The sequence below is a fragment of the Tricharina praecox genome (assembly GCF_024521635.1).
Source record: "Tricharina praecox strain CBS 144465 chromosome Unknown BZA05scaffold_5, whole genome shotgun sequence".
Taxonomy (NCBI): Eukaryota; Fungi; Ascomycota; class Pezizomycetes; order Pezizales; family Pyronemataceae; genus Tricharina; species Tricharina praecox.
In genome coordinates this window covers 343198-355476 of record NW_026250407.1, presented here as the reverse complement: position 1 = coordinate 355476, position 12279 = coordinate 343198, and the positions used below count along the sequence as shown (strand labels likewise).

Sequence of the window (12279 nt, the reverse complement as noted above, 5' to 3'; positions counted from 1 at the left end):
TGTGAACTCAAGAGTCCAACAGCTGTGCTCGAGTTAAAGCTTTATTCCAGCTTGCTGTTGTTTTTGTTTACGGGGAAGTTTTTTCTTTTTCTTCTTTCTTTCTCTCTCTCTGTCTCTCTAACTTTCTCTCTCTGTCTCTCTATCTTTCTCTCTCTCTCTCTCTCTCTTGCGATCGGTTTAGTGGTGGGCGGGGATGAAGATCAAGTGTCGCGATGAAGATCGATGATGTTGAAAGGCTTAGCGTGAAGTGTCAGGAGGTTGAAATGAGTATGGCGATGATGGTGGTTGGCGAGGTTAGTTGGAGGAGGTGGCGGTGTGGTTGAGGTCGAGATGGTGTTTGGTGGTTTGAAGGTGTGGATGGCGAGGGAGGGGGGTGTGTGGTGGTGTTATGTCGAGGACAGGTGTCGGGGTGTGGAGGGCCAGGTTCGGAGAAATAAATACTCGAGGGTTGGTAGACCGGGTAGGATTGAATTTAGGGTAGGAGAAGTCCGCCACGGGAAACTGGGGGGGGGGGGGGGGGGATGGGTGGGTTTTTGGTGGAGACCGGAGTTGAAGAAAAAAAAGAAAAAGCCGATCAGAGACGAAGAGAGTTCCGACGATGTAAGCGAGCAGTTCTGGAAAGGCGCCAACGTTTAGCGAATGAGAATTGGGCGGGCGACGAGGTCGAACGAATGTCTCGGTCTTGCTGTGTGGAGCAGAGTGCTCGGCGGTGGTGGGGAGGGAGGGGGAGGGGGGGACGTGGTATGGGTCTGGGAGATGCTGCGTGTGCGTGTTGGTGGCGGCGGGCCACGGCAAACAGCCAAAAAAGAAAATGAAGGGGGGATAGCGGGTGGTGCGTGCGCTCGGAACGGGCAGAGACCAGCCGTCCGGGGAAAAAAGGCGAGGGTTTACAAGCAGAGACAGAAGAAGACAGCGAGAAGGGTTCACACGACGGGCAGATAGGCGGATGGGCAGGGAAAACGAGGCGAGCAGGGCGGTTGATTGGGAGGAAGGAAAGTGCGTGAGGGAAGATGAAGATGAAGACGATGTGTGGGGGATTACCAGGGTGGGTGTGTGAGGTGGAATGGGAGTTGGAGGAGTGGAGTGGAGTGGAACAGAGTGCAGTGGAGTGGAGTGAAGTGGAGTGGGAGTGGAGTGGAAGCGGCGGCGGCGATGACGGAGACGGAGACGATTGAGGGCTAGCTATCTCTTGGGCTAGACCAACTTTCACTTTCTCGACTCAAACTCAGATTGCGGGCGGAAAGCGGCCACGACGAAGAAAAGAATAAAAGAATAATAATGACAACAATAATGGGAAAGTGTAAAGGTGAAAAGGTTGAAGAGGTGGAAGGGGTGAAAAGGGAGAAAAAGGCAGGCAGGCAGGCAGTGGAAGATGTAAGATGTGGCCCGAGATGCTGGAGGACGATCTACTGACGACGGTATTTTCCGCTTCGTTTTCCCTCAACGTGTGAATCGCGTCAAATGCGGATACGCGAGATGTGCGTACGTGCCGGCGGTATGTACGATGTGTTGCTGAAAGTGGCCTCGGCAAGAGGAGAAGGCAAAGAGCATCCTCGGAGAACGAAACGGAATGGTATCTCTACTGTATGGAAGCCCGAATAGGCGTAGGTATATGTGCAAAGGGCGCAGCGACCACCAGGAAGCCGCTAGAACAGCAGGAAGCAAGAATCAAGAAGCAGGAAGAAGCAGAAGCAGATGAAGATGAAGAATCAGCACGCAGCAGCAGCAGCACGCAGCAGCATCAGAAGCAGCAGAAGCAGAAGCACGCAGCAAGGCACTCTAGCGGATGAAATTGCTTACCAGGGAACTGAGCGCGCTCGGCTTAACGGTCCTAAAGGAAGGGGACGGACTGGGGGCCAAGCTCGGGAAGCCGTCAAGGTGGGTTACAGTCGAATCGTTGGCGACGACGGGCACACAGGCGAGTAAAGGGCAACAACGGAAGTGAAGAACACACCGCCCAGCAGCCGAAGAGAGAGAAAAACGAACGAACGAGAAGAGAAGAGCCGCGCCCCCTCCCGGGATTTTTAATTTTTTCTCGGTTTGAGGCTCAGCAAGGAATGTGGCGTGCAATCGACCCAATCAGCAGACGGAGAGGGTTGGAGGAAGAAGAAAAGGAAGAAGAGGAAGAAGACCGGACGACGAGATGAATGGAGGCTGGATGGGGCAAAAGGGCGAGGATTGGAGTGAGGAGGGTGAGGAGGAGGAGTAGGAGGAGGAAGGAAAAAGCCCAAGCAGAACCGAGAGAAAACGAAAAGAGGCGACAGCGGCAGCGTAAGTTAGTTGGCAGTGGAGAAAATGAGAACGGTCTCTCAGGCGAGCGAAATGCAAACCGGGGAGATGGGCGAGGTCGAGCGGAGAAGAAGTGAGTGTGTGTCAGTGAGTGTGTGTGTGAGTGTGTGTGTGGTGTGTCGGGGGGCAGAGAACAAGTCAAGTCCCAAAAATATGCAATGCCAGCAAAAGAAAAAAAGATTATGGGGTAAGAGAAAAGGATTAAGGGTGATAAATTCAAGCAATTATAATTTATAACGAGCGCACTCGGGCAGAAGAAAAAGAAAAGAAAAGAAAAGAAAAAAAGCCAGAATTATTTGGGATTAAAGGATCAACATTAAAACGCAACGACGAGGCGGGTACAAAGTGCTTAGGTAAAGTTGGAAAGTCCGTTCTTACCCCAATTTCCAAAAGCCATCCTCCCTGCTGCTCGCTCTAACGTAAACTTTCAAGGGCCAACGGAGGCGAAGGAAGCAAAAGAAGAAGAAGAAGAAGAAGAAGAAGAAGAAGAAGAAGAAGGAAGAAACCTTTTTCCCCCTGGCCTAACTAAAGTCTGCGTCCTGCAGCTGGCTCGCTGGCTCGCTGGCTCGCTGGCTACATACTTGGCCGTGCATTCGACTCGGATGGTGCGAAATACCTAGGGCATGTTTCGGGGTTTCCTTTCTTTCTTTCTTTCTTTCGAACGAGAAGGGGCCGCCGAGCACGGACAGGAAGAGGTATCCGGAACTGGAACCACGAATACCACGATCTGGCCGTTGCGGGATCGAACAAGTCACGACGCGTGAGAGTCCGAGACCCAGTGAGCCGGCACGGGAGGAGGGGGAGGGGGGGTGGACTCCCCAGACGGCTAGAGTAGAGTACAGGCACTATCGACCGCCACCCCCTCACGTCGAGCAACGGTTGCGTACGAACGAACGAACGCAAAAAAAACCGAAACGAAAAGTGCGGAGGCGGGAACGGCCAACGTGGGTCTTCCAATAAATGAGGGCAGCGGGGGCGGGGGCGGAGAACGACGACACGTATAGTACATACGATCGGCGGAAGCACCTAACCAAGCACTCCACACAGAAGACACTCAAGTCTCAAAGCCATGCACTCAAAGCCGTGCACATTGCATGGGGAGGATGAGCAGTGCTACATACTACAATACTACAATACTGGTATTGTAGTGCTGTAGTGTTGTAATAGTAGTATGTAAAGGTAGTAGTCGCGTCCTCTGCCAGGGTCCAGCTGATGGGATGATGTAGGAGGAGGAGAGAGAAGCGTCTTGGACTTTTGACTTCCGGTCGACCGTCCATCTCCACCTCCACCTCCACCCCCTTCTACCCACTTCCTCCTTCGAACGTATGTGTGGTACGCTATGGATATCGATAACTATCGACAATGAGCATACGGTGTCGTACATCGAGTAAGTTGGTAAGTTGGTTTATAAGTGAGTGAGTGAGCGAGCAGGTAGAGTATGATAGAGTATCCACAGCGACCGCGGCTTGTGCCGCTGGTGGGTGGGTGTCGCGAGACCGGATGCATGTACTCTATGATGTATTCCTGCGCCTCTGGTCTAGTTTTCTGGGTGTCTGGTCTGGTCACGTAGCGAAGCCGAGAATACCTGATGCTCTACATAGGGTCTATGTAACCACACCAGAGTCCGTGTAGAGTTCCATGTGGAGTCTGGTCCGTTAGGAAGGTGTCGGTTATGTATGATATGTAGATATGATATGTATGTATGTACCGGACACATCGTGGCTGAACTTTGAGCAAGAGCAATTCGTCACCCTGCATCGCGAATCCGCACCAGTGTGCTTGCTTGCTTGCGAGCTGTGTGTGTGTGGGTGTGTGTCAATCTAAAAATGGAGCGTGGTGGTTGGGTAGAATCAGATAGATTCCTAGAAGCGAAAACGGTCGTCGGTTTCAACTCCGCGAGCGAGAGTGTTATGGTTGGTTAATATGATGGTTGTTCGAGCCGCCGATTATATCGAGCCGTTGTATTTATTCAATTTTCGCTTTTTTTCGCTTTCGCCTTTCGCTTTTCGCCTCTCGTTTATCCCTTTTCGCTTTCTTCGCTTCTGCCTTTCCTTTTTTCGTTTTGGCTTTTTCCGTATCGCTCTGGAAAAGTTAATGTGTTTTTTCTTCGGTTCCGCTCTATTATTTTTGCTCTGCGATTCCGGAAATCCCTCGAAGCAGTTTTCTCGAAGCAGTTTTCTCGACGGACGTTCGTGGCTTCGCACTTGCACCCCCACACCACACCGTACCCATTCGTGCCTCACCCATTTGCCGTTGCATACACCCTCCATACGACCTCCGTCTTGAGCCATCTGGCGTTCACTCCCACTGAGCACCAGCTGTACCGACGTCCGAGAGAGTCCTTTCCTTCCTTCCTGTTGGCAGTCTCGCACCCCCCGCCAAACCGGCATGGTTGGATCCGAAAACCCTCCCCCCATCTAAAAGTATGTAGAGTACTGAGGGAGGCGCCCAGTGTCTGCCTCGCGAAAGCTTCCCTGCGAGGCGAGTCGGCTGGCCTTGGCTGAGGCTTTCGTTCCTTCCTAGTCGTGAAGAGGAAACCTTCTGGAAGGGATTGGCCATGACAGCCATCCACCCCCCCTAGTCGATTATGCCAGCCAGACCACACCTCCTTCGCGGAAACTGGGGGCAGCGGTAGAAATGACAATAATAATAACAATAATAACAATAATAATGACAATAATGACAATAAAAATAAAAATAAACAGTCAAAATCACACACCGGCCAACGTCGACCAATCAATGACTTTGCCGCCCGTGAGGAAAGGGGAGGGTGGGGAGGATATCCATCCAGCTCCGACGACGAGGAATGCGAGATGAGCGTTCGAACCCACTTGCACTTGCTGAAGTTTCGAATATTCCCCTCGTCCCCCACGGCAGCGAGTGAGAGCGGCAATAGCTGTCGGGGATCCGGATCCCGCTGCCAGTGTGGGCCCTGGGGGCTGCGGTCGGATCCGAAATCCTCGTCTCCAGGGCAAACGCGCGCGGGATTTTTATTAGAGTTGCCTCGAGCAGCTGCCCGTACTCCCTCGCTCCCACCCTCCCTCGCTCACACCCTCATCATCATCATCATCAGCACACATCGATTCGGGGGTGGGAACGGGAGGAGACGAGACGAGGGAGGTGGGTGGGTACCAGGTATGTACCATACCATACCATACCATACCTACCACCAGCTCGAGGATCCGGATCCAGTCCGCGCCCCACCGCATTACTCATCGCCAAAGTCCCCAGATCCAGGGGAGAGAGAGGATGGATAGATGGTGGATGGATGGTGGATGGAGGGCCGCGCATGATCGATACGCATGTACCGTCGTTTGGCGAGATCGAAGTATTATTGCCGCTCCGCAGATATATTGTTCCATAGTTATCCTCCTACCTGCCCTGCCCTGCCTGCCGCCCTCCCCTTTATCTTCCTACCTTCCTCCTACATACATAATCACTTACCTCTCCCTCCTTCCCTCCTTCCTGCCTTCCTACCTTCCACTCGTATAATTTCAACCGAGATGCTTATGTCGAGTATGTAGAGTACATACTTGGGTAGAGTAAATCACACTTTATGCTGGAAGCATAGCCGAAGATGTCCGAAGCGAGTGGTGCGCCCCCCTCCCCCCTCCCCGTTGGTTCCGTTGGAAGAGAAGAGATTAAAAATCTGCCGGCCTTTTTATTTTATTTTCGGTGATCTGACCGTGAGACCAACCATGTACTGACCGACTGACTGACCGCCCATCGCCCGTCTCCGCTGCCCACCCCGTAGAGTAGAACATGTAGAGTACCGTAGAGTAGGTATGGTACATGGCCATCGCCGGCCAGCCAGCCAGCCAACGCACCACCACCGCCACCACCACCACATGCACCCACTCCGGTTGCTGCTTCCCCTCGTCTCTGCATCCCTGCCGTGGCCGTGCATCGAGGTGCCCCGAGCGGCGAAGCGCTGACGACAGCCACATGATGGGGAGGGTGCAATGCCGTGAAGTTTACCATCGCCGAGGACGTAGCCACCGTCGTATGTACTCGCACAAGTCACGGAGTAGACGGCAGCGCGAAGCATGAGACCACTTTCCTCCTCCTCCTCCTCCTCCATGCGTATCTTCGAAACCCTCATCGCACCCATCGCACCTGAAAGAACGACCAAACGAACGACCGAACGAACGCCCGACCCACCGAACAAACACCGGCGCCTTCCGGTACAGTGTCGCATGTCGCATGTCGCATGGTCGCATGGGCAGCCCAACTCCAGCAGGCAGGAAAGCACGCGCTCCCCTTCCTTCACCATCAACGGACGGGCAAATCAACAGGAGTGGGCGCAAGCTCGGGGAAGTGTTTGGATTTAACCCGACGCGTGCTGTCGTTGCTGTTGGCCTCCTTGGATAGGGGACATCTTAATACCTGTCTGCATCGTGGGGCCGCTGCTGACTGCTGCTGCTGACTGCTGCTGCTGCTGGCCATGGTGAATGGTAGTTAGCTAAGTACTTCCTCCATGCAAAGTAATTAGAGTGGAGCATACCACTAGGAGTAGAGTATGGTACTCACGCTTCCTTTTTATTTTTTTGCTTTTTTGCTTTTTTTTGCATGCATTGAAGCGACTGGAAGCGAGGGAGGCATCCATCGTCGGTAAAGCAGCAGCAGCAGGAAGCAGTTTTTCGCGAATCATCAGTTCCTCGATTGGGGAAGAGACACCGATCCGCTCCAGTTGAAGTTCAGCTGGCCGGTCCACAATTCTTGAGTACCATATCGTGGCGAGCCAATCGTCCCTCGCCAAAAGGAAAGGAAAGGCCGGACCGAAACACTGGTGCTCCGTCACTGCGTGTTCTAGCAAAAATAATAATGCGTACGTCACTATGCACCACCCACCACCCACCACCCACTCTCCTCTTTTCTTTCAGCCGGGATTCCATCAGCACTACCTATCTATCTACCCACTCTGCGTTCTGTTGGGCACCGAACGGTGCTCGGCACGCGGTAGCCGCACACACGTCTGTCTGTCCGTCCCCTTCTCTTTCTCCGCCAAACCCCCCCTTCCGCGGTGTCGGACGATGACAAACCCCAGAGGGCAGAGAACGCAAAGAACGCATTCAGAACCGACATCCGAAGGGACGGGGATTCATCATCTACCGAACTCTATGGTGCCCTCTCTCGCGTCCGAATCGGGCATCCGTAGCCCTTCATGCCGTTAGGTACTAGGTTGTTAGTTAGATAGTAGTAGTTGACACACCCACCCCACCGATTCGATTCGAGAACGCATGTCGTGCAGCAGCTGTTGGAAAATCAGGGTCGGTTGAGTTTTGTATGTGATCTCGATAAACGGAGGCGAGGCCCGAGACACGTAAGCGAAGGAACCGCCCCCCTCGGCCAGAGGAAGGAAGGAAGGACGGAAGGAAGGGGGGGGGGTTTCTTTGCTTCTTTTTCCTTTCTGGTTGCAATTTTGGCCCTACATACCCATCACATCGTGCCGCCGCACTGTCGCAGCGTCGCAGAACACGCTCCCCGATCGGCTAGCTTGAGTATGTACCGTAGCTGTGATGATCGATGGTGTTTCTGGCTGGCAGGATATCGCGGGGCAGCAGCAGCAGCCCCCCCGGCTATCTGGAGGAGATCCTGTAATTCGAAACCTCCCCCCGGTGCACCCCACCCCCTTCTGTGCCATGGTCCCGCGGGTTTCGAATGTTTCGTGCCGGTGACGATTGGTTCGCGGGATACGGTACGGTATTAGAGTGTAGGTAGTGAGAGATCCAAAAACCGGAGAGACGAAAACGTGATCAATTGAAGAGAGGTCTATGTAGTATGGTGATGATGATGATGATGAGAAGAAAGCAAGACGGACAGGAAGATCAGAAATAACCAGTGACAAGAGAAAAAAATAGTTCACCGTTTAACGACCGCATCAAACCTGCGTCGGGTCCTACCTCCATAACACACAGGTCCCATCAGGTCCCATCAGGGCCTCTCCCCCCAAATTCAAGGACTCAACCAGGTCTCCTCTCTCCGATGGTTCCAAGCCGCCTCTTCCTTCGCACCCCTCACCACAACCATAGTCCGAGTCCATCCTGGAGTGGTTCTGGAAGCCTGGAAGCTTGAAACCCCCCCCCCCCCCCCTTTCCCTCAGCAAACTCGCAAGGGGTGGAACGTTTAGATGGAATAGAGCAGAGTACAATACATAGAGCAGAATAGAGTAGCGGCGGCGGCTATGTACTGTACCAGGAGCTGCCAATAAGTGGTGCCTCACCACCATTACGAATTATAAGCACTAGTCTATATTAGGATTGCACTAAGCCAGATACAATGAGATGCGTGAGTGGCTGTGACTAAGCTGTATGGCGGAAAAACGCTAAGTTGTATGGGGGAAAACCTAGTGAGGCAGCACTTACCCTTACACCCGAGTACTTAGGTTGACCGTTGACGAGTGATGTGGGTATAAAAACTGACGAGCTGGGCCGACCGCTTGCTTCCACAAGGCTGCTGTTGGCGTTGAACGCTCTGTTTCTCGCTCGGTGACGCCGACGGCCAGCCAGCCAGCCAGTGAGGGGCGCGGAGGCAGAGACGGCTTGGCGTCATCGATGAGCGTCGAAGAGAGGAGACCTTATTGAGACCTGGTGGGACCTGATGCAGACTCGATGCGGTCGTTCAACGTTCATTTGTTTCTGCTACCACTATTTCTGTTATTCCTCTCGTCGGTCTCCGGCCCTCATCAGATCATCACTTTGTTGTCCAATTGATCACGTTTTTGTTCCTCACCGTTTTTGGGTCTCTCGCCAGCCAGCGAAACGAGCGGGCAGCAAACGTCAATAGTGTGGGACCCAGCGAAAACGACGCCTTGACGCGTCCGTTTCAACTCGGAGCTACAGACCTGGGTGAGACCGATGGCCAAGAAGCTGTGAACAGACTGGGACCTGTTGAGACCAGCTGCGTTGGGGGTGTGACCGAGGGCGGAGATAGTTGTTGTCATTCGATTTGAGAGCACGTTGAGAGCGGGCATGGCTGACGCACGAGCGGGGAAATTTCGCCGACCTGGCTAGACTAAATTTGGTGGAGCCAAACGTTCGGAGAGCTCTTGTTTATTTTGTCGACCGGTTGCTTTGTCTGTTCATCATCGTTGCTCATCATTGCTATCATTGCTTTCATTGCTTTCCATCGTTGTTTGTCCTGATCTCGCTATTCAACTCGCGAGGTTCTTGAGGATCACCTGAAGAACACAGATGGCCCTTTTCTTGCATTATCGTCTTTCTCTTCTCAAATACAATCGGTCTTTCATCTATTATAAAAGTTGCCTGAGGGTCCTCTCCGTCCCCAGTGCTTCAATAGGTACCTAGGCCGGATCGTCTGCAGACTGCAGACTACAGCTGCGGCCCTGTGCTTGTGCCCTGTGCCCTGTGCCCTGACCAGTACGTACGAACCGGACAACCACCGGACGAGCGAACGAAACAACGAACGGAGTCGGATCGAACCCTCTGCGGCACCCCCGCTTCCGCGCCATGGGCCTGCACTCTAGAGCATGGAGGCTTGTCCGAACTCCGTGGGTGCACTGGGTGGCAGGTCATGGTTGTATTTACTATACACATGTACCGGTATCATACTTACCCGTGTTGTTGTTGTTATTGTTGTTGCTGCGATGCGCGCCTGGACTGAACTGAATCCGGAACCTTGAGACCGCAGGCTAAACTTTCCTCTAGGTACTCTACCTACATAGTTGCCGGTGCTCTACACCTGCCGAGGAGCACATCCACATCGGCGCATGCGCATGCACATTTCCCTCATCCCATACCTAGGAACCTAAGGACTTACCTACCTCCTGCTTACCTACCATAGCAGCCAGCAAATTAGCCACTCCGGGAATATTCTTTTCAACGGATTGCAAAGACGTCCGCATCGGCCGCGGTCTGTGTGTGTGCGTCGTGTGCGTGCGCGGCCGGGACAGACAGACCAGACATATAACCGGCGGCCCGCCTGTCCTTAACTAGGTGACTAGCTTTTCTCCCTTTCCCTTTCCCTTCACATGCTGCAGTGTCTACTGTCCACTGTCCACTGTCGGTCGAGTCGAGTCAGCGCGGCCACAGGATGATAGGACGGTACAGGACGGTAATATACAGGACTGCGTTGCGTTGCATGCTATTGTTGGATGGATGACTGAGTAGCACCGTATGCTCTACGGTTCGATCGAGCATCGTCTGGTCCGCACGGGTGGCGGGGAAAAGATGTGGTCGAGCTCCTCCCCCCGCGTTTGTGCATGGAGGCCACATTCACAAGATGCTGGGTCTTACGGCACGGGCGGTCGGTGGAACCACTGTTGCAGCGGCGGCGGGCAAGAGCGCAGGACGAAGGCCGGCCACGACCACGACGACCACGACGACCACGACGACGCGCTCCGGGCGGCTACCCAGCAAAACAAAAATATATAGAGATATACAACGGGATACAGAATTCCCGGACGGATGCAGTCTTTCGTTCGCTCGTTCGTGCGTTCGTTCGTTCGCCGTCTACAAAAGCTACCGGTTGCTTCCGTGACGATGGATGGACGGGACGGATGGGTGGATGGGTGGATGGGTGGATGGGCGATCGTCCGGCACGGCAGACGGCATCTATATCGAACGTTAGATGCTGCTGGTGCTGGTGTTGCCGCCATTCGAATTCCCGTTTCGCTATGTGCTCAGCTCACAGTTCAGTTGGCCATATCGTGTCGTGTCGTGTTCCCACCATGACTCGATCTGATCCCCATCGAGCGAGCGAGCCAGACAGACTTCCCGCGGAATTGCCAAAAATAATAATAATAATAATAATAATAATAATAATAATAACAACAGCAACAATGCCCCATGATATTCGTTCGGGATGCGACTTCTGCCCGGTCCTGCAAATTCATTGCACATGCACACCCCGCGCGGATTGGAATCACTGCACAGCACACTCGCCACTACTATATGCTACTCTATGCTACCTACTCTATACACATACGCACTCACGTATGTACAACGGCCGGTCGGATGCGGCAGAAACTACCTATGGTATGTACATACTCTGTGTATATGCTACGCATTGGCCGCACCGGGCTACGGACAAACCCTTGCTCATCTGCACGGATGCGGGGGATGGATGGCTGGATGGATGGGTGATGGAGGATGGATGGAGGAGCTGCAGGGTCTGTCTCGGTGACGATATTGCCACGCAGCATCGCAGGACAAACAAAGCCTGTTCCATGTCGGTCGGCAGAGAGAGAGGGGGGGGAAGCGGAAACAAACATTGCACAGCGCAAGCCACGATATCGATGTCAAAGAAGAGAGGGGGGAGGGAGTTAGCCGGTTTCGCGGACGGACGGGTGTGTGAGGCTGTTTCCAACCGTCCATTCGGTGGCGAGAAACGACTCGATCTGTGCTGTGGTGTGGTGTGCTGTGTCCGCCGCGTCTGTACATGCTGGGCATGATGCCCCTCTGTGTTCGCTGCTCGCTGCGGTGCAACGGCGTGCTGCGTGCTGCGTGCGACGTGCTGTGCGACGAGCGCTGGTCGTTTCATCCGGCTCTGCTTACGTCAATGGCGGCCCTACACCGGTGACCGATGGAGGAGATGCAAAACCGTGCCGGCGAGGAAAGCAGCAGGGGGCATCGCGACCACCGGCCCCCGCACTCAAAGGCGGGAGACGCGGGGAAGACGCCCCGTCGTGCTTATAGTACATTTCAAGGCGCCCGCCTCAACTCAACTCGCACTCAACCCCGCGTATGTACCACCAAGCAAGTCTACATACAACCTCGGCGACGAGGCCGCAGTTGGTGCGACGGGTCGGGACAACTACGAGCTAACAGCTGCCCGTTCCGTTCGGTCATCCGGCTCCCGCGTTTCACGACGAGGCCGAGCGATGCCAGGTTTACTATAGTATACCTAGACCGAAGCTTGCCCAGCCCAGCCACCCACCTACGGGGCGGGCAGTATTTCGGCACACTATAGTACAGACTCGGCGAGGCTCCACCTCCGTTAGATCCCCACCCCGAGGAGCGTCGTCGCGGA

At 54.0% G+C, this 12279-nt stretch overlaps 3 protein-coding genes across 3 annotated transcripts; 1 reads left to right on the top strand and 2 right to left on the bottom strand.

Annotated features, from left to right (window-relative positions):
* Nucleotides 1-5147: 5147 nt before the first annotated feature.
* On the bottom strand, nucleotides 5148-5517 carry BZA05DRAFT_389449 (uncharacterized protein). Its single transcript, XM_051482777.1, has one exon. It carries the CDS (start codon nucleotides 5496-5498, stop codon nucleotides 5283-5285), a length of 216 nt encoding a protein of 71 aa, XP_051341934.1. The 5' UTR covers nucleotides 5499-5517; the 3' UTR covers nucleotides 5148-5282.
* A 348-nt stretch (nucleotides 5518-5865) lies between these two features.
* Nucleotides 5866-6941, bottom strand: BZA05DRAFT_216278 (uncharacterized protein). The gene is made up of 2 exons (XM_051479657.1): nucleotides 6794-6941; nucleotides 5866-6727 (listed from the first exon to the last, which is right to left on the bottom strand). The coding sequence occupies exon 2, from the start codon at nucleotides 6560-6562 to the stop codon at nucleotides 5951-5953; it is 612 nt and encodes a 203-aa protein (XP_051341933.1). The 5' UTR covers nucleotides 6563-6727; nucleotides 6794-6941; the 3' UTR covers nucleotides 5866-5950.
* A 3280-nt stretch (nucleotides 6942-10221) lies between these two features.
* On the top strand, nucleotides 10222-12068 carry BZA05DRAFT_216247 (uncharacterized protein). Its single transcript, XM_051479656.1, has one exon. The coding sequence runs from the start codon at nucleotides 10511-10513 to the stop codon at nucleotides 11699-11701; it is 1191 nt and encodes a 396-aa protein (XP_051341932.1). The 5' UTR covers nucleotides 10222-10510; the 3' UTR covers nucleotides 11702-12068.
* Nucleotides 12069-12279: the final 211 nt, after the last annotated feature.